The following is a 19,817-nucleotide window of genomic DNA, read 5'->3' on the forward strand; positions in this document are numbered from 1 at the left end:
CATAGCAGCTAGAACTTCCATCTGGACAGGCGTTACGCACTACGCGAGCAAGGACGTAACGTAGAAAAAGCACATACATACATACATACATACATACATACATACATACATACATACATACATACATACATACATACATACATACATACGTACGTACGTACGTACGTACGTACATACATACATACATACATACATACATACATACATACGTACGTACGTACGTACGTACGTACGTACATACATACATACATACATACATACATACATACATACATACATACATACATACATACATACATACATACATACATACATACATACATACATACATACAGCCCCGCCACGGTGGTCTAGTGGTTATGGCGCTCGACTGCTGACCCGAAGGTCGCGGGATTGAATCCCGGCCGCGGCGGCTGCATTTTCGATGGAGGCGAAAATGTTTGAGGCCCGTGTACTTAGATTTAGGTGCACGTTAAAGAACCCCAGGTGGTCGAAATTTCTGGAGCCCTCAACTACGGCGTCTCTCATAATCATATGGTGGTTTTGGGACGTTAAACCCCAGATATTATTATACATACATACATACATACATACATACATACATACATACATACATACATACATACATACATACATACATACATACATACATACATACACTAAACGGGCTTGTGATTTAATAGAATTGTGACAGAACAGAATATTATAATATGTGAAAGACGAACTTTCTATTTACATTTGTACATCACTGTACCAGAAATATAGACCACAGCTATACAGACCAAGCTTACAGGTCGCGGCTCGGTATTTCAAGTGTATAAAGGGGATATTAAAAGATTAAGGGAATTTAAGATATTCACTTAAGATCAGAATGACGATTGCTACAGTTCTTTTACTTTCATGTCAACAGACGAAAAATCTTTAAACATAGGGCGTCGCCAACGTTTCGACGAGTCTACTTGTCCTCGTGAAGCCAAGCGGACTCGTCGAAACGACGGGCCAGCGACGCCCCGTGCACGATGATTTTTCATCTACTCAAGCTCCCATCTTTCGCTGAACTTCTCCCTTTTATGGTTGCCACAGCCTTAATGAAAACCAGCAGGTAATGAAGTCAAGGTAGATATACGGGACGTTGATTGCACTGTTTCAAGTGTATCGTAGAAGCTGTGATGTAGATGTGAAGAAAGTAAAGTGCGTGAAAAGACAACTTGCCGCCGGCAATGACCGAAGGCGCGGGCACGTGGCTGCCTCCCGCGGCGGCCGCGGTAATTCTGCAGCTCGCGATGCTCAGATCAGCCAATGGCCGTGAATCTGGGTATATGGCGCCGTTATTTGGGTTTATGACATCATTTGTCGAGAGAAGAGGGAATGATTTCTAGCTGACTTTGCGAATTAATTGTAAATTCCAGGCCGCGTGCTGCGCCATAATGTTTGGCTCGCGTGTTCTCAGGAGCCTCGACTACCGATCGGCAGCGTTTTCTGACTACGTTGAAAAAGCGTTGCAGGGCCCCTTTGATCTATCTAACTAGTTAACTAAATTGGGTTTCATTGCGCAAGAGCAACTGAAACCGAAAGTGCGTCTTTCTAACTTACCTTGAATAAAACCGCGTTAGTCTTTGCAGCCTGATCCAACTGCACTACAGGTTTGATCTGCCATTAAGTTCAGATGATCAGGTGTGTTTACAGTTTTTGTTTTCAGCAATCTCCGTCTTGATTATCTTCATTATCATATCCAGCGCTCGACGGGACTCCAAGGTCTATACGTAGTAGACGACCAGCACGCTGACGGAAGCGCGTTTTATTGTTCACGGCCAGAGACGATCTCACAACACCGAGAACGAAACCTTCTTATCACCGAACCCCATTTGCCGTTCAACGCTATAGTGACCCCGTCAGCACTCTCGCATTCGTAACCTGTTTACTACAACTGTACTTATACTCAGAGCTCACGTGAGCCTCCCACTCACTAAGGCGATAGTCTCGTGCGGCACCTGATCGCGGGCGGCAAAGGTCATCCCGATAACGCAAGCAACTATGCACGCGCTGCGCGCAGTGCCAGCTCTTTAGATAAGGGGGCTAGCACCCCTCCCCTACACTCTACCCTCCTCCGGCGGTCGCAAAGCCGCTGTCTCGCGATTGAACGGCGCCCTCAGCAAGTGTATACATCCGCATGACGTCGACAAGCGATCGCTATCAAGCGTCGTGGACAGTTGCGTGTTGTTTGTCCTGAGTGTTTCTTCGCGGGGCGACGCCGCGGCCAGATCTGGATCTCTCGGTCGACATGCCACTCGCGCCGTCTATGCAGCCGTCGCGCCGCGACCGCAGTCAACGCTCCGAAGGTGTCGTCCGGCTATTATAAAGACCTAGATGCAGCAGGAGACGAACAACAGGGCGCCGGGCGCTCGGGCGCCCGTAGCCGAAGCGCTGCTCGTCGACAAGGAGGATAACACAGTCGCGAACGACGGCGATGGGAACATTGAATGCGCCATCGGCAAGTTCCGCGTGCCCCTGTTCCGACGTCTGGTCACTCCGAGATGCTTCCTGCTTCTCTTCTGCATCCTGGGAATCCTGCAGGGAGCTTACAGGACTTACTTCATCGGCGTCCAGTCGACGGTGGAGCGGCGCTTCGCGATCCCGTCCAAGGCGATGGGCCTGGTACTCACGGCCGAGAACATCAGCCCCGTGCTGGCCGTCATAGCCGGCTACTACAGCGGCGGCGAGAACTACAACCAGCCGCTGTGGCTCGTGTTCGGCATGCTCACGGTGGTGCTGAGCTGCGGCCTCTGCGTGCTGCCGCACTTTGTGTTCGGGCCGGGCCTCCCGCTGGCGCTGTCCCGTATGGCGCCCGGCCAGGAGACTGTCTCGGGGCTCGTTCCTGGAGGCGGCGGCGTCACCGCGTTGTGCGGGCAGTCGAGAGACGACGAGGACTGCCTGTCCAGCATCACCCTGGAGGGTGACGTCACCATCTTCATCATGTTCATCGCCAACCTGCTGAACGGCTTCGGCTCGGCCACGTTTTATGTGATCGGCATGACATTCATGGACGACAACGTGAGGAGGAAAGATTCTCCGATGTATTTCGGTGAGGAAAGAAACGACGAGGATGTGTTATGTAGCGATTTGTGCTTAATCATACGGCCCTTGGAGGTAGCCGTTGCTTGGTACAGCTTGAGGTATAGATGATGGGCGTGGTTCCGTATCCAATTTACGTGTGTTCTCGAGCGCGTTGTGCTGGGCATCATACATACGGAAGCATGGGCGTCGGTAGTGTGGTGCAAAAGGGCCACTTGCCCCGCTACCTCAGGCCACACCAGCTTTCCCCCCCCCCCCCTGCTCCTAAGGACAATATCCTGCTGGAGCGCATGTACGGGAGGGATTGAGTCGCTCGAGGCAACATACACGGGTAGGTGAAAGGAAAAACAAACATTCATCCGTTTGTAGACGAAGCTATGAGGAAATCCAAGCGGATTTCTCATAAAGAAAGCTTCCTATAATTGACGAAAAATTCGCCCTTGTGCTGCCCCCTGCTAGCCTGGTGGTTAAAGGAGTTGGTAGAGTGACTGCCTCGGAAACCTGTAGAACCCGGCTTCGAGCCCCGGATCGAGATGATCTTTTCGTCAACTAGAAAGCTGTCTTTCTAAAAAAAGTATGTACATATGGATTTCCGTGTAGCTTCGGATATAAACGGATGGGTGATAATTGTACCCTTTCATGAGCTTTCTCGAATTTGTATCTGTTTTTATGTTGTGTCACAAAGGCTTCGCTGGACGTCTTTTCTCCACTCTTTGTGAACAGAGAGGAAAGCTGCTATAAAAGCTGGCTGCATGAATTATTGGGCAGCGTCACTGAGTGACCGCTTTGATTTGGCTATTAAGGTTAGCGACATCAGCTCTCACTCACTCACTCACTCACTCACTCACTCACTCACTCACTCACTCACTCACTCACTCACTCACTCACTCACTCACTCACTCACTCACTCACTCACTCACTCACTCACTCACTCACTCACTCACTCACTCACTCACTCACTCACTCACTCACTCACTCACTCACTCACTCACTCACTCACTCACTCACTCACTCACCAGGGGCGTAGCCAGAAATTTTTTTCGGGGGGGGTTCAACCATACTTTATGTATGTTCGTGCGTGCGTTTGTATGTGCGCGTGTATATATACGCAAGCAAAACTGAAAAATTTCGGGGGGGGTTTGAACCCCCCCAACCCCCCCCCTTGGCTACGCCCCTGTCACTCACTCACTCACTCACTCACTCACTCACTCACTCACTCACTCACTCACTCACTCACTCCTCACTCACTCACTCACCACTCACCACTCACTCACTCACTCACTCACTCACTCACTCACTCACTCACTCACTCACTCACTCACAAATTTTTATTACTGCTAACATATATAGGTGAGGTATACTGCCCCCTTCACATCACCTACAGCAAACTTTGCTGTATTCCACCGGCCGCTGGGCCTCAGTGGCTGAGGCATTCTACTGCTGCACACTATAAGCGGCATTTCCATAGGGACGGAAGGCAGAACGCTCACGTGCGTTGGTTTAGTACTTGCACGTTGGGAAAACCACATTTGGTGAAAACTGAACTAGAGCATTTCCCGCCGTCCCCTGTCTTTACCACCACCGTCGAAATAAATAAATAAATAAATAAATAAATAAATAAATAAATAAATAAATAAATAAATAAATAAATAATTCTGGTTTCGCTTATACTAATGTTCGCCTCTCCGTGAGAGGTGAACGGCGACGTAAATTTTCAGTCGTTCATCGCAATATATACACTAAAAATTCGATCGAACGAAACCCGATTTTACGAAGTTCCCGATCTAACGAAGAAATTGAGATTTCCCGGCAATTACCCATAGGGTTCAGTGTCATCATCAACCCGAATTAACGAGCTAACTCGGCCACTGAACCCGATTTAGCGAAGTTTTCCTGAAGATAACCGGGTCAAAAAAGCGGTGATTTCCTACTAATTTTCACAGAGACGGGCTTTTTTTCGAGTGTATGCTCTAACGCTGTCGATTTTAAAACGTCTAGGGCACCCTACTCAAGGCTCAAGCTTTATTTTGACGATGCTGGACGATGCTGCATGGTTTATGCGACAGATTGCACCAATTTTCTCCTTGTACCTTTCTGGCTCGGCCTGGTCGCACAATCACAGCATTCATTCTGAGCGTCTTCGCATATCCGTAGCCTGTCATAGCCTCATGTGACCGTCCACCTCGCCTGCTCCCAGGACATGGTTCCTCCTATATCTGGGCGACAAGGGAGTCTGGGCAGTCTCGAGCCGACCTCGCGGACCTCGCGGACAAACGCGTAGGCGTGGATCGGTGGCAAAAACAATTTCGTCATAGCTTTTGCGTGTCGCTATGCGTAGAAACTTTTGATTTTGAAGACTGGAATATTCCTTCCCTGATTTTATGAATCTCCCGATTTAGCGAAAGAATTCGAACGTGGTCATCGCTTCGTTAAATCGAGTCTCAACTGTAGCAGAAAAAAAAATTGCATTGGAAACACGATAAACGAATGAAGTTGACACACGGCGATATGTCCATATACCCAAACGAAGGCGTGAACCACTGGCGGCGACGCTTTTCGCTTGTTTCAGTCCTGAAACACAGTCGAATTGTTTACCCCTCTGCATGTAGGATTCACTTTACAGTAAAGGGTGGGTGGTGTGACTGGAAGCTATATAATCTAGTGACGGATGTCAATCCCACAAACGGGAAAGTTCGATCAGCAATTATTGAAGTTTTTTTTTTTTTTCTCTTGCTGAAAGATGAGCCAGAGCTAAAGGCCGTAGAGCGTTACAGAGCCTCTTACTCCTATGTGCTTTCGGCATGCACGTACACGACTTACAATGCAAGTAAAACATTAGAGAAACCCTTCATGAATATATACTGCTATACATAATATTATTATGCTCATTCAAATTTTTGCACAAATCCATAGGCGTGCGCACGGGGCGGGGGGGAGGGGCAGGGAGGGCGGCGGCAACCCCCACCCGATTCACATAAGAGGGGGGGGGGGGGCGCAAAGTCAGCCACACATATTGACATAATAGAGAGGGGGGGCGCTGCGACTCGAGGGGGGGGGGCGCAATGTCAGCGCCATACATTGACATAATTGGGAGGGGGGGCGCTGCGACGAACTTTCGCTCCACTGATCTGAAGGGGAACCCTGCGCACGCCTATGCACTAACCAACAACGTACACTCCGGTGAAAATCAAGATGTTAGTGTGATTACATTTTAGGGGCGAAGCTCCTTAAGGCGGCACCCGTTCGTCCCTCGTAGTCGTAGTCGTAGTGCGTAACCAGTCTTACGCTTTGACCTCCAAGGTGGTGCCGGTGGGAGATTTTTCCTGTGCGTTGTTGAACAATAAAAAATCGCAGCGTTAGCTAAAAGCCGACTTCTTCTGTCTCTCATTCCCATAAGCAGCCATTCTTTACCTCCAAGGTAGTGCCTGGTGAGATTTCTCCTGTGCGTGATTAAACAATAAAAATTTTGTTCAAAACGCCGTTGATTGATGAAATAAACCAACGAAAGACGCCAGATGTTTTGTAAAAGCAAAACGAAAGAACGCCAGATGTTTGTAAAGCAAAACGAAAAAACGCCAGCTGCTTAACGAAAGACGCCAGATGTTTTCTAAAGCAATGGTTTTCTAAACAATGAAAATTCACAGCGTACATGTAAAATTAAAGTGAGCTGCAAGTCGTCATAACTCATCGAACCTTTAGTAGAAACGCGCCCGATCTCACGTCGGTGATGATGTACTGGGCAGAATTCACGGAAGATTCACGGTTTACCGATGAACCTCCGCAGCTTCGCCCACTCATCATCATTCACTCCGTGGATATGCTGTGATTTTTTTCATAAGTTGCCCGAGAATGTCAGAGAAAGGTTTCGATACGTTGCTTAAAAAGAGGCTCACAAAAATCATTTTTACATTCAACAGTGTTTAATAGCCGAGGTATTTCAAAAACTGAGACCCTGACGTTCGTAGTTAGTACGCGTTAATTAACTTATTAATCGCTCATTAAAATATTCATATTTGTGCGTCTGTAGTAAGGGATATCCTACAGTAGGCGCTTGTCAACTTGCTGTATACGCGACTTCAAAAGTTTGTCATGGGTACCTGAAATTAGGAACTGTCCCCAAAATTAACAACGGCATGGACGCTTGTTTGGTTAGAACTTAGAACAAATATGTAAACGATTTAGAGCAAAAGGTGCGTCAGTTTAGAAAAAGTCTAGAGGCGATTCAAATCCTTGACATAGGTGACTGATAGTCGCACTCACACGTCGGCGCTCGTGTGCCCTGCAGTGTATTCCTTGGGTTGACTTTGCGTTTCGCGCGCGGACGAAGGGGGATCTCAGAGGCAACATGGAAGGAAGCGCGTGGTTGAGTTCTACTGCGCCAGGTGCCGCAACGATCCCAGCGGCTCACACGAAAAGCGTCTGATCTTTCAATGAACACATTCAATTAATTTTCATTGATTATAGCGACAGTTAATTGGTCCTTATCTTAAGTAAGCTTGTACTCCGATATCCTATGTATCCAATACGACTCTTGACTTGGACCAGAGCCATCGATTTCGTACCAGTTTCCTTTTCTAAAATGCAATCTCTGAATATTCGGAAAACTGGAAGTAAGGACTCGACCGGAAGTGCTTGAAAGAGAAACAAGAATGGAACAAGTTACTAGGGCCACTATGTACTCTTTTATGGGTGAGTGGTTAGGCGTCCCGAAAACTAGGCATGAAATCTCTGTACAGAACACTCGGGCGATGTGTTCAAAAAAAGCGTGATCGACTTAAAGGGGTCATGAACCACTTTCCAAGTAATGATCTAATGACCTCAGTGTCGGAGTTTACTGCCTCCCGAATTGATTGCCGCAAAAATTTCTCGAATCCGTGAAGAGTCAGCGGAGTTACGGGGGTTTGGCGCACGCTCCCAGCGCTTTCTCTCTGTTCTCGTGCCGACGAGCACACTGGAAGCTAGACAGGGAGGGATGGCACGGGGGAAAGAAGTTACGTCAGCGCGCGTCATGAAACGCGATTGCTCTCCCGCTGTGATTCGCTTGCGCGAGTGCGGCTACCATGTACTGAGGAGTGCGGCGCCGGCAAGTGGCGGCACCTCGCGGCAAGAAGCTTATCTGATCCGAACGCCGCTCTCGATTTACGTCGGCTATCAGCCAATAAGCATGCTATGTCTCTTGCGACGTAAACTGGCAGATCCGCGACGTCAACGTGCAGACGCCCCGCCCACCGACGAGAGTGAGAACCGGCCTCTGTTTGAAAAGAGGGTGCCTGGGGAAACGGAAACTTCGCGCTCCGCTTGTGGCCTTTACGCGGCGCGCACGACTGTAATATTTGGCAGAGCAGTTCATAGCCGCTTCAGCTTTCCGCAGGATGTGTTTTTTCAACAAGCCCAAGGAGTGCTTCATGACCCCTTTAAGAGATTTCTACTGACGGCATTGAGTGCCATCAGTACTACCACTGTGTTTGGAACAAGTACAAAGGATTTAGAGCACTATTTGCTCTGCTATGGGACAGCGGTATGCTGCCCCGCAAATGCCACTGTGGCTACACGGAGGAGCTATGCAGGCCGGGACCTATGTGTAAGATAGTCGAATTTTGCCATAGAGATACACGTTCTTGTCCCAGGTACTGTATGAAAAACTTCAGTGTCTCGACAAATTTTGTCGGAAACCTTGACATCAGCACTCAGTCAAAAATAATACTGTAGTTAGAAACGAAGAATTTTTATTTCCGATGTGTCTAATGGTTGCACTAACAGGCAAAAATTGGTTGCACTTTGGAGGAAAATTAGCTGGTGCAACTCTCTTAGGGAGGAAGACAGGTGAACCGTAGTTTAGTGGCCGGAGCTTAATTGTATTTTGATGTTGTAACCATGCACTTTGGTTGTAGCTAAGGGGGTTTAAGAAGAAGAAGAAGAAGAAGAATAACTTTTATTGGGGAAAAGGGAAGGGGTCTAGGAGCTAGATGGGTGGGGCCCCATGTCCAAGGCTCCACTGGCTTGTCCCGCCAGCCGGACATGGTCCAGGAGCGCTAGTTGCACCTCCGGGTCCGAGCTAGCGAGGAGTGCCTCCCGTTGCTCCAAAGAATTTTCTATGTGGTACTTATGGTGTAGGCAGTTGAGGTTATTTGGCCTTTTACTGCAACCCCATGAGATATGGTAGAGGGTTGGTGGCAAGTCGCGACACCACGGACAATCGCGCTCATACAACGTCGGAAAAATTTTGTGCAATCGCAACAAATTTGGATAGACCCTCGTTTGAACTCTACGGAGGTCCACTGCGTCTTCCCCTTTAAGAGATTTGTGGGGGACGCCATATTTCTGCCGTGCGCATCGCTGATGAGCAAGAAGCTAAAAAAAAACTTCCTTTGTTGCTGACCAGAGGGTTGCTACCAATGAGATTTAGCCTCCTTGGTTGCTACGTAGCTTTTATTGGAACGCGGAGGAATAAAAATATTGGGGGAGCATTATATAACGCAGCTAATAGTGCTGGCAAGCGAACGCTCCTTCAATTCACTAGAGTCGGTCCAACACGTGATCTCTGAGACGCAGCCTATTCGCGGAGTGTGTTTGTGCGTTTGAGCTGCCGTAGCTTTGCCTGCGCTGAACTCGCGCTCTATAGATAGCTTGCACGTGACGTCATGGACGCACCTTCTCAACGTACTGGCACTCCACAATGGCGGCTTTGAGGACAAACAAGTTGCGGTTAACCTGCTTCAGTGTGATAGGCAGGAACGCCTCTGCTCAACTATAACGAAAGAACATGCATGTGATGTTTTGATAACATTAATGTGTCATCGCAAACGTCGCGTACCCCGATGCTGGTGCTCCAACACGGTGGTTTCAGTGATGTCAGTGGAAGCCATCTATAACGTGGGTCACGTGTCGGACCGATTCTTCATTCTTTGGATCGAGTTGTGTTGCGCGACGCTTCCTCCTACTTTTTCCTTCCTCCATGCGTTGGACGGCCCAGTGTTGCTTAGATTGGCCGCTAGGGTCACGAATCAAATGTGACGCGCCCACGCGTCCGCCCTATAGTCTGGCCAAGTCTGGCTACGGTCCACCCACTCAAAGCAAGCAGAGACGCGCGCGCCGCGTTCGCGTCGTCTCCAGTCACGGCTCAGTTTTGCTTCTTTTGTCCGCTAGGTTGTGTATTCTGGCGCTACAGTCGCAAGTGAAAACTCCACAGCACATTGGCTATAGTTATGGGTAGATAAAGATAACAATGTTTAACAATGATAACAATGTTTATTGCCGGATAATTTAAAGGGATACTAAAGAGAAAAACGATCTTTCTCTTATTTTAGTAAATTATACTTTTTGACGATACCAAAATCACCACGCTTGCCGCGAGAAGAAGCGAGAAAATGCGCAAAAAGGAAATGCGGGTGACGACACCACCTCGAGGTTCCCGCACCAATCGCCGTGACGTCATAAATTTTGACTGCGTCTGCTGGGTCCTACGTAGTTCATAATAGATAAAAGTAAAGTACATTGTGCTCTGAGGGGGCGAGAGACGTAACGTACCAAGTTTCAGGTAATTTTGTTGAACCAACGTCGCCAAAATACGAAAAGACACTGAAATCCGTGATGTCATGTGCGGAGATTACGGAGCGAAATTTCAAATGAAACTTTGTCCTTGATTTTCTGTTTTTTAATAAACCTATGGTGGTGAAATTAACGCCAACAAAGTTTTGAGAGCGTAATTTATCAATCTTAACTTACTCATTGGATCACTTTAGTGTCCCTTTAACCTGATTTATCGCCTGGCTTACTTCTCCAGGTGCTAGATGATGACTATGACACACACACACACACACGCACACACACACACACACACACACACACACACACACACACACACACACACACACACCACACACACACACACACACACACACACACACGCGCGCGCGCGCGCGCGCGTGAGTTGCTTGTAGTGTTTCGTAGAGGTCTGCTGCTCTTACGAACACCGCCATCGCTTTCAAGGCGCACAGGTGATATTTTGCTCCTGGCCGAGAAGGTTGACTCCTGGCCGAGTCGCGTTGCAGGTGCTGTGTCAGCAAGGTTTGCGATAACGTTTATTGTTGGAGATTACCTTTCAGGAAGGCGACTGCAGGGCCTTTTTCAGGTAACACTGCACATTCTGGCGCGGAAGCGCGTGGATTAAACGTCCCGAGGAGCAGAGGATTTGTTGGATCATCTTGTTTGGGTCGACGAAAGGTGGCGATAACGCGTGTGGCTCTCGCTTATCGTTTGCTTTTCTCTGACCGGATGACCGGGAGCAAGGGGAGGGGGGGGGGTGAGACTGAGTGCTTTGACGGCCGCGCCTGGGCACTGACACAACAACCTGAACTGGATTTTTTTATTTTCCTGTTTTTGCCATTCGTATCGCGTCGGAGGCCCCGAAGAATCCGCGAGGGATGCAACGGTGCTTAGTGCAATGGTCAAGCCTTCGGCCTGCTTATCTTGGAAGTACCGCAGTCCTGCTCGAGGGGAGATGATGTAATCAGGGTTCTGCCCAGATGACCGGAGCCAGCCAGAGTCCCGGGGAGATGTCGAGGAGACGAGCCCAGAGCTGTTAACAGTAACGTTTATTTACAGGTAGCGTGTTGCTACATGATGGGGTTAGCATCATGGAAGCTCTCGGCGCTCGTGAGAGCTTGAGAGAACTTGTGAGAGCTCGTCGGGAGCGCATCGGCGCTCGCATTTTATGTCCTGGTCTTCCCAGGGTTCCCTGTAGGAAAAAACAATGGAGGCCAGGACAGTCCAATGAAAATTTCCATCTTCACCTCCGCCCCCAAAAGGGGAAGGTGAAACGTCGCCTCCTTCCCAACCCACGAAAGGAGAAAGAGGCACATCCAGTTCGTCCCATGGCGAGGGAAAAACACTGCCCACCGCGCACACACGGCACAGCACGAAGACGTTGAGTCTTTCGTGGAAGTCAATTTCGTAGTCTGTTGCAATGATGGTTATGCGCGAGGCAGACCACGAATTGTGGAAACAGCGGCAACAAGGCGCCACGGAGAACGTGGGAAATGCATCCGCAGACGGTTCCCAGTCGCTGGGTCCTTTGTCCGGGGCACCTTGACGACAAAGCAAGCCGCCTCGACGGCCAACAACTCTTCCTAAACTGTCAGTCGGTCAGGCGTGCCCAAAGGGTTTTACGAGGGGCGCAGACAACCTGAGAATATTACACGAACGACCTTCGTGTTGTCGCCGCTCTTGGTGCATCTCTGGAACCGCTGACCCGGAAGAAATCAGGGTAGTCCTAGCCGCAACGTCTCATGCGTCAAAGCGGCACCAAGCCAGGCAGGCCGATCATAACAGCCCGTCCACCGTCACAGGAGGTCTCGAAGGGGTTGCAGCACCAAAGCACTCCGCAGAGACCGTAGATCTGCTCCCTTGTAGACGTTGACGCAGGCTGCACCAATCTCTGGACCTGAGCCATGGCCAGCAAACGCCGGAAACGAACCACGCAAGACCCGAGGCACAATAAACATAGAGCACTCAACTGACCTCGAGAAATGCCAGGTTACAGTTTTGGTAAAACTCCCTAGAAATTTACAATTGGTGCGCTCACTCGTGAAACTCAAGAATCAGATAACGAAGCCATGACAAACTCAGACCTACTACGTGCGAAGCAAATCAACAGCCTTACGTTTTGTATCATTTCCCAGAGAGATTCACAGCGTTCAAGGCACGCAGGTGCTACGGGCGAAACAAAACGAAAGGAGGTAGTTAATGAATTACGCCTCTCGCAGTATAAGTAAAACTCAAAATCAAACTTGCGCGTATGAAAAGAAAACAAACAGAGAAACAAAAAACCTACACTACACTGATGCGCATACTAACAAGTGTGCTGCAATTTACACAAGGTTTATACAGAGGCTTTTACCCTCAACCTACTTCTCTGTTAAAAATCAACTAGCGCAAAACCCTCTACTCGGGTGTTACGTTTCGCTAAATGTAAGCAAACACAGTACAACAAGTATCTTAATGTCTGCAGTTATCATGAGGAAGAAAATAAAAGTTACAAAAACCGCCATATTCCTTGCTCATCTGCAGACACGCGAACATTAAAAGCAAAACAATTCAAAACTGGATACAAGAGAAATTCTTGGTAGCCTTACACTGTCCGAACATTATGCGGATAAAATAAAATCAACAAAAGCAAAAACCTACACTACACTGCAAAAACATAAGGTTTAAACAGAGGCTTTTTACCTTCAGCCTACTTCTCTGTTAAGATAAACTTGCGCGTAAAACATAAAACAGAGAAACAAAACCTACACTTCACTGCAAGAACAGAAGGTTTAAACAGAGGCTTTTACCTTCAGCCTACTTCTCTGTTAACATCAGCGTTAGTTAACATCTACTCGGGTGCTAGCTTTTGCAAAATGTAAGCAAACAAGCAGTTTAGCAAATATCTTAATGTCTGCAGTTAAGATGAGGAGGAAAATAAAACTTTCAAAAATCGACACAGTCCTTGCTCATCGGCAGACATGCAAACGTTAGACAGCTAAACAAAACAATAATAAAACTGGATACAAGACAAATTCTTAGTATCCTTCGTGACACTGCGTAATTTAATGCGGCACCCTTTCAGACGTGCTCTGGGGGGACGCGCATACCACAGTTGTCGATGGGCCAGATCGCGACGGAGGGACAAAAAGCCAACCTGTCCGAAGCACACAGTGGCGGTGACCTTTGCTCCGCGGGCCCCGAACTTCGACAAAGAGCTCCCCGAACAGCGGTCACCCTCTCGCAAACTTGGGGGAGGACCTTTGTCGTTACAGTCGCGTACGCACCACCTCGCCTTGCTCCACCGTTTAGCCTTCACCGAAGATGAGCGACCCCTTCGGCGTCTCTTTTTCTTGGCCCTCGCGGCACGCTTTATGCTTAATCTCGATTTGTGCGAGACCCGCAACTTTTGACTTTTAGAGAACTTTTTCGGGGTTTCCAGTCTCCGCTCGAGGCAACTTGGACCTTTCCCCTTTCCCCGAAGTTTTCGTTGGCGCCTTTTTCTTTCGGGGCGGCACGGAACGCTCCCCCGACTCGGCAATAATACTCGGAAGTAAATTGCTCAAAACTCCAGGCGGCTCAACTGGTTTATCCTCGGCGTTATTTCTAGCTGTCTGCACTTCAGAAACAACGCTACAATCGACACTTGCTAAACCAGCCGGCTCGCCATCAGATGTCTCTCCTTGATGAGAGTCATCACCTCGCGCTAATCTAAGCGCTTCTTCCTCTCGTGGTAAGCTAAGCGCCTCATCATCTGAACTTTTACTGTCTGCGCTTTCTGCTTCCGGAACCTCATGAGCAGACTCACAGGCTATCGGATCCGTCATAGCTGCCGCCGATTCGTCACCAAAACAAAGGCCTTTCGACAGCATATCCACATCATTCTGAGAGGGATAATGCTCGGGCAGGTTTTGGGACACCAAAGTTTTCGTGGCGAGCAGTCTGAACGGTCCCCCACTCTCAACGCGGGCTAATGGCAAACACACTCTTTCATTTTCAACTGCTTGCCATGCGCACGGGCGTTCCCCTGTGGTCACCTCATTTGTCGAAGAGCACGGATGTACACTATCAAACGTTGCGGCAGAGTCCCGCGGTACGTTTTCCTCAACTAATTCCTGAATGGGGGGTTTCAATGGTTCCAGATCATTGTCGCTGCTGTCCCGAAAACAGAGAGCATTCCTAGGCTTGCGGCAGCCGATTGCGATGTGACCTAGCTCTTTGCAACGGTGGCATACAACCGGCTTCCTAGCCTTAAACGCCTTTTCTTTCTTTCGATCTTCTGAGTGGCTCACTGTAGACGTGGACTTAGCAGGACTGCCCTTCTTTTTCTTATCTGAGGGTGCTATCCCGTTATTCGGGTTACTTGATGCCTGATAAAGTGCTAAAGCCAATCGCCTTTTCTCATTTATCCTGTCTTCTTCAGCCCATCTTTTGTTCTTCTCAACTTCCTCCCAGCACTCCTCAATTTCATCATCCTCCGCCCCGCATTCCTGAATAGCCTTAATCAGCTGTGACTCTCTCTCTTCTCTCCCAACCTTAATTCCCAGCTCTTCACACAGTAGTAAGAGGTCTGGTCTCTCTAGCTTCTTTACCAACTCCATGGTCTTCACGAGTGAGGACTTTCTACCCGCCGCGACGTTAGGTAGCGAACAAGCGAAGCCTAGACGCACGGTAAAACACTGCCAGTTTTAGAACATGAAAGCTAAAATGGTGAATAGCTGTGACGTATGGTAGCGGTACAACGAAGCCTATACGCACAGAAGATTACACACAGATTTAGAAAACTTCAAAAGCTAAAACCTGGCAAAACTCAAAGAAAGTCAAGCACTCACCATATCGTTGAGGCCCGAGTCAAGCATGGGTCATCCCGTTGCTGCTAACCAGTTGGAGTGTTCCAGTTGTCAGCAGCATCCCACCGCTGCCATCCAGTTGATGTAATCAGGGTTCTGCCCAGATGACCGGAGCCAGCCAGAGTCCCGGGGAGATGTCGAGGAGAGGAGCCCAGAGCTGTTAACAGTAACGTTTATTTACAGGTAGCGTGTTGCTACATGATGGGGTTAGCATCATGGAAGCTCTCGGCGCTCGTGAGAGCTTGAGAGAACTTGTGAGAGCTCGTCGGGAGCGCATCGGCGCTCGCATTTTATGTCCTGGTCTTCCCAGGGTTCCCTGTAGGAAAAAACAATGGAGGCCAGGACAGTCCAATGAAAATTTCCATCTTCACCTCCGCCCCCAAAAGGGGAAGGTGAAACGTCGCCTCCTTCCCAACCCACGAAAGGAGAAAGAGGCACATCCAGTTCGTCCCATGGCGAGGGAAAAACACCTGCCCACCGCGCACACACGGCACAGCACGAAGACGTTGAGTCTTTCGTGGAAGTCAATTTCGTAGTCTGTTGCAATGATGGTTATGCGCGAGGCAGACCACGAATTGTGGAAACAGCGGCAACAAGGCGCCACGGAGAACGTGGGAAATGCATCCGCAGACGGTTCCCAGTCGCTGGGTCCTTTGTCCGGGGCACCTTGACGACAAAGCAAGCCGCCTCGACGGCCAACAACTCTTCCTAAACTGTCAGTCGGTCAGGCGTGCCCAAAGGGTTTTACGAGGGGCGCAGACAACCTGAGAATATTACACGAACGACCTTCGTGTTGTCGCCGCTCTTGGTGCATCTCTGGAACCGCTGACCCGGAAGAAATCAGGGTAGTCCTAGCCGCAACGTCTCATGCGTCAAAGCGGCACCAAGCCAGGCAGGCCGATCATAACAGAGATGAGATGGTGACCGGTGACCCCCTCTTAGAAGGCTATAAATGCGTTCTCCGTTCGTCATTGTTTCTTAAGCTCTCTCTTTACTGTGCTCGACTTCGAGAAACGCGTACTGTTAAGAAAGAAAGAAAGAAAGAAAGAAAGAAAGAAAGAAAGAAAGAAAGAAAGAAAGAAAGAAAGAAAGAAAGAAAGAAAGAAAGAAAGAAAGAAAACGTAGCGATGTTATTGTCGTAATCCGTTATCGTGGGGGCTTCCACTGTCTGGAAAGCGTTTTGCTTTGCGATGTAAGTACCTGCCGCTGCGTCGCTCTAGTCTTCATCCGAACTTGGAGCCTCCTGTCGACTAAAGCAAGTTGTGACATGGTGCGTTTGTTAACTGTGGAAACAGTTGACGTAACACGCTAACGAAGTTGGCACCACGAATTTCAAACTGTGTTTACTGCACCCGTTCATTCGCCTGTTGTTGTTGTTGCTTTCTAAGTAGTTTCCGCATTGAAAAATGTATTTTGCCTTCTGTCAAATACCTTCTGGTGGAGGTAGCTCGAGTGTTCGAAGTACTTTGAATGGGCTCTTTGTCGAATTCTTCAAATGATAACCCATATCCGACAGGCAGATGCTGTAAAAATTGGGGACGTCACAAGCACCTGGGGCAGGAACCGAAGAGTAGTCTATATACACACGCCTTTCATTTCGTCTTCTCTTCTGGCTTACAAAGCTTCTTTTGAAGCTAACAGAGAGAAATGAATAATACGAGAAAGGCAAGGGGGTTAAGCGGAAGATAAATATCCAGCATGCTGTCTTGCAGTGGGGAAGGACAGAATTTAAGGTATGAAAGAAAGGGTATTAGAATATAGAGAGTGTGAGAGGTGAACTGCTTTGCTGTTCCTGATGATGTGGTGATGTTTGTTGGAGCAAGGGGCGCTGTGCCGTCGCAGAAACCTGATTGCGGAATACTAATAATTCTGTGTATTTAGTACGCAAGAAGTCGTCTGGCACTACTGTTAACATTTGTAGGTGAGACTAAGTTAAGTGGCTGGTAGTGAACTATAGGTACGCGTCACCTGCACGCTTCTTGGGCAAAAAGCAACACCCCTAATGCGAACCAGAGGGTGTTAACGTTAGCACCCTACTGAAAAGGTTTACTGTTCCAAAATAGTGATAATAAGGTGTAAAAGGGTATAATAATTCGTGGGAAAACCTACGCGCACCCTTTTTGCACGCTTTCGAGAATAACTTGTTTTCCTGTGTACGCTACAATTAAACAAACGTTTGGGCGGAGCCATTTCTGGCCATGTCTGCTATGCTAACACCGCCTGTAGCAACATGACCACCACCGCCACAATAATTAAGGCAACGCTTCTCTTTAGTGACCTCTTCCAAGTTCTTGCCACAAAACAGAACACACACGTGCACAGAGCCCTCACCTTTTATTGTCCGTACATTGTGCATTGTATACTTTGCCATATCTTGTTTTATCTCTTTTCGCACTCCTCTCTGCAGGTACGATGTTCGCGCTTCGCCTGTTTGGACCCTCCATGGGTTTCTTCTTGGCTTCGTATTGCCTGTCCCATTACGAGATACCTTATGGTATGTATGTGTACAGCTGTACCTGTATATGTGTTATTTGTGTGGGAGCCAACGACATTAACGATAGTGCCGAGGCCAAAGGGGCCCTGGACTAAACAGGGTTCCAATCACTCATTCCAAGAATTTTCTCTTTTGTATAAAGTTTCAATAATACTACTAAAGAAACAACTTGGAGAAGTTGAATTGGGAACAACGGTTATCGATCACTTGGCAGAGTTCAATACATGGTTGAAAGAAAGAAGGCCCAGTCCGCAAATTCGCAGCTTGAGCTTTAGAAACCGATTGCAGGTCTACACAAATCCGAAAAACTCTTATACTAATAAAAATTGTTAGGGTTTTACGTCCCAAAACCACAATATGATTATGAGGGACGCCGTAGTGGAGGGCTCTGGAGACTTCGACCACCTGGAATTATTTAACACGCGCCGAAATCTAAGTACACGGGCCTCTCGCATTTCGCCTCCATCGAAATGAGCCGCCGCGGCCGCTATGACTCTACTACGAACGACAGTAAATATTTGTGAGGGTCTTCTCTGGGTATTTTTCGGATTCCCAAAATCTGCCCAAAGACTTCCTTCGCAATGAATTTACTAAATACGTTGCGATTCCTCACTTTACGCTCAAAAATTTTCGACTACACTGCTGTAAACTGGATTATGATGTCGACACTCTCCATAACAGCCGGTAAAAGTATATGCAGTACGCTACGTCGCCTTGATATCAGCGACTCCGCTCCGTACACAATGCACCATGCAGGGCCTTCCCGATTCTGACCATGCGGCCGCAAGTAGCCGCTGCCGGGCGAATAGCGCTGTGGAACAACCCTACACAAATTATTTGTAAAAAGGGCAATTATTTGTAAAAAGGGGAAATGGAGTTATTTGTCTTGAGCGGGGCACAGTCATCACATGTTTCTGACTCCTCTGACCGTGGCCTTATGCATGTGTCGCAGACCAGCAAGGCAACGCGGGCATTGCTACTGTTTTAAAAAATTTGCAGTGACTTAGCTCGGCTATGCCAGGATATACGTAGCGTTAGCAAAGGTTCAGCTGATTATTCTTAGCTTTCCAGATTGCCTAGGATTATTAGCCTTCTTCTGTTCATTCTTCGTACGCTGAACCGCTAATTGCCAGGCAACTACTTCGGGATTCGATGAGAAAAGCTTCTCGGCTCTTCTGCGCCGTTGGGCAGCATTTGCGCTGTCCTTCTCCATGGCGTTACCCACCTGCAAACGCCAGTCAGAGGCGCTATCAAGCGGCTCCAGCACAGTGTCAGACGGCGACTGCACAGCGAAGGCGAATAGCTGCGCGCGCTCTGGCGCCAATACGTCTGCCAAGACTACGACGTCACTCCTCCGGAAAGCGCAGACCGGCGGCGGCGAGTCGCGCGCGGCGGTGGCGGAGTCTGCGCGCGCGCCGGCGCCAGTTTGTCTGCCGCCGCTACGACGCCACTCCTCCCTAACGCGCAGACAAGCGCGGCGGTGGCGGAGAGCGCGTGAGGTGCCGGCTCCGGTGAGCCAGCTGCGTGACATCACTGATCCTCGCGCATGCGCAGCACGGCTCATGACGATACACGCGAAATGGGCTGCGGCTAGGCAAGTGTAGCTAACGCTACAAAACCACCGGCTTCAATGATCAACTGTAGGTACGTAATAGACAGGCACACACGTACCACTCTGACAGCACCTTCATTCCTCTTCTTTCTTTTCATCTCTTAATGTCTTTCTCCCAGCGTAGGGCAAAACGCATGCTCGTCTGGTTGGCCTCCCTGCCTATCCTTCCTTTCTTCCTCATCCACCTCCTCAGGAGGAGGAAGGGTGCAAATGCTTACTTCGGCAAGGCTTGTATTTACGAAAGTCCACGTCCCCAAGCGTAAAG

The 19,817-nt window shown here is 48.7% G+C and overlaps 1 protein-coding gene across 1 annotated transcript in view; it reads left to right on the forward strand.

Moving 5' to 3' along the window:
* Positions 1 to 2,225: 2,225 nt before the first annotated feature.
* The window catches only part of LOC119396326 (solute carrier organic anion transporter family member 74D), a 28,908-nt gene continuing 11,316 nt past the window's right edge, over positions 2,226 to 19,817 (forward strand). Inside the window, exons 1-2 of the mRNA XM_037663495.2 lie at positions 2,226 to 3,082; positions 17,854 to 17,940. Of these exons, the coding sequence (XP_037519423.1) occupies positions 2,368 to 3,082; positions 17,854 to 17,940 (802 nt within the window). The 5' untranslated portion in view covers positions 2,226 to 2,367. The remainder of the gene's footprint in view (positions 3,083 to 17,853; positions 17,941 to 19,817) is intronic.

Source organism: Rhipicephalus sanguineus, chromosome 6 (genome assembly GCF_013339695.2).
Source record: "Rhipicephalus sanguineus isolate Rsan-2018 chromosome 6, BIME_Rsan_1.4, whole genome shotgun sequence".
NCBI lineage: Eukaryota > Metazoa > Arthropoda > Arachnida > Ixodida > Ixodidae > Rhipicephalus > Rhipicephalus sanguineus.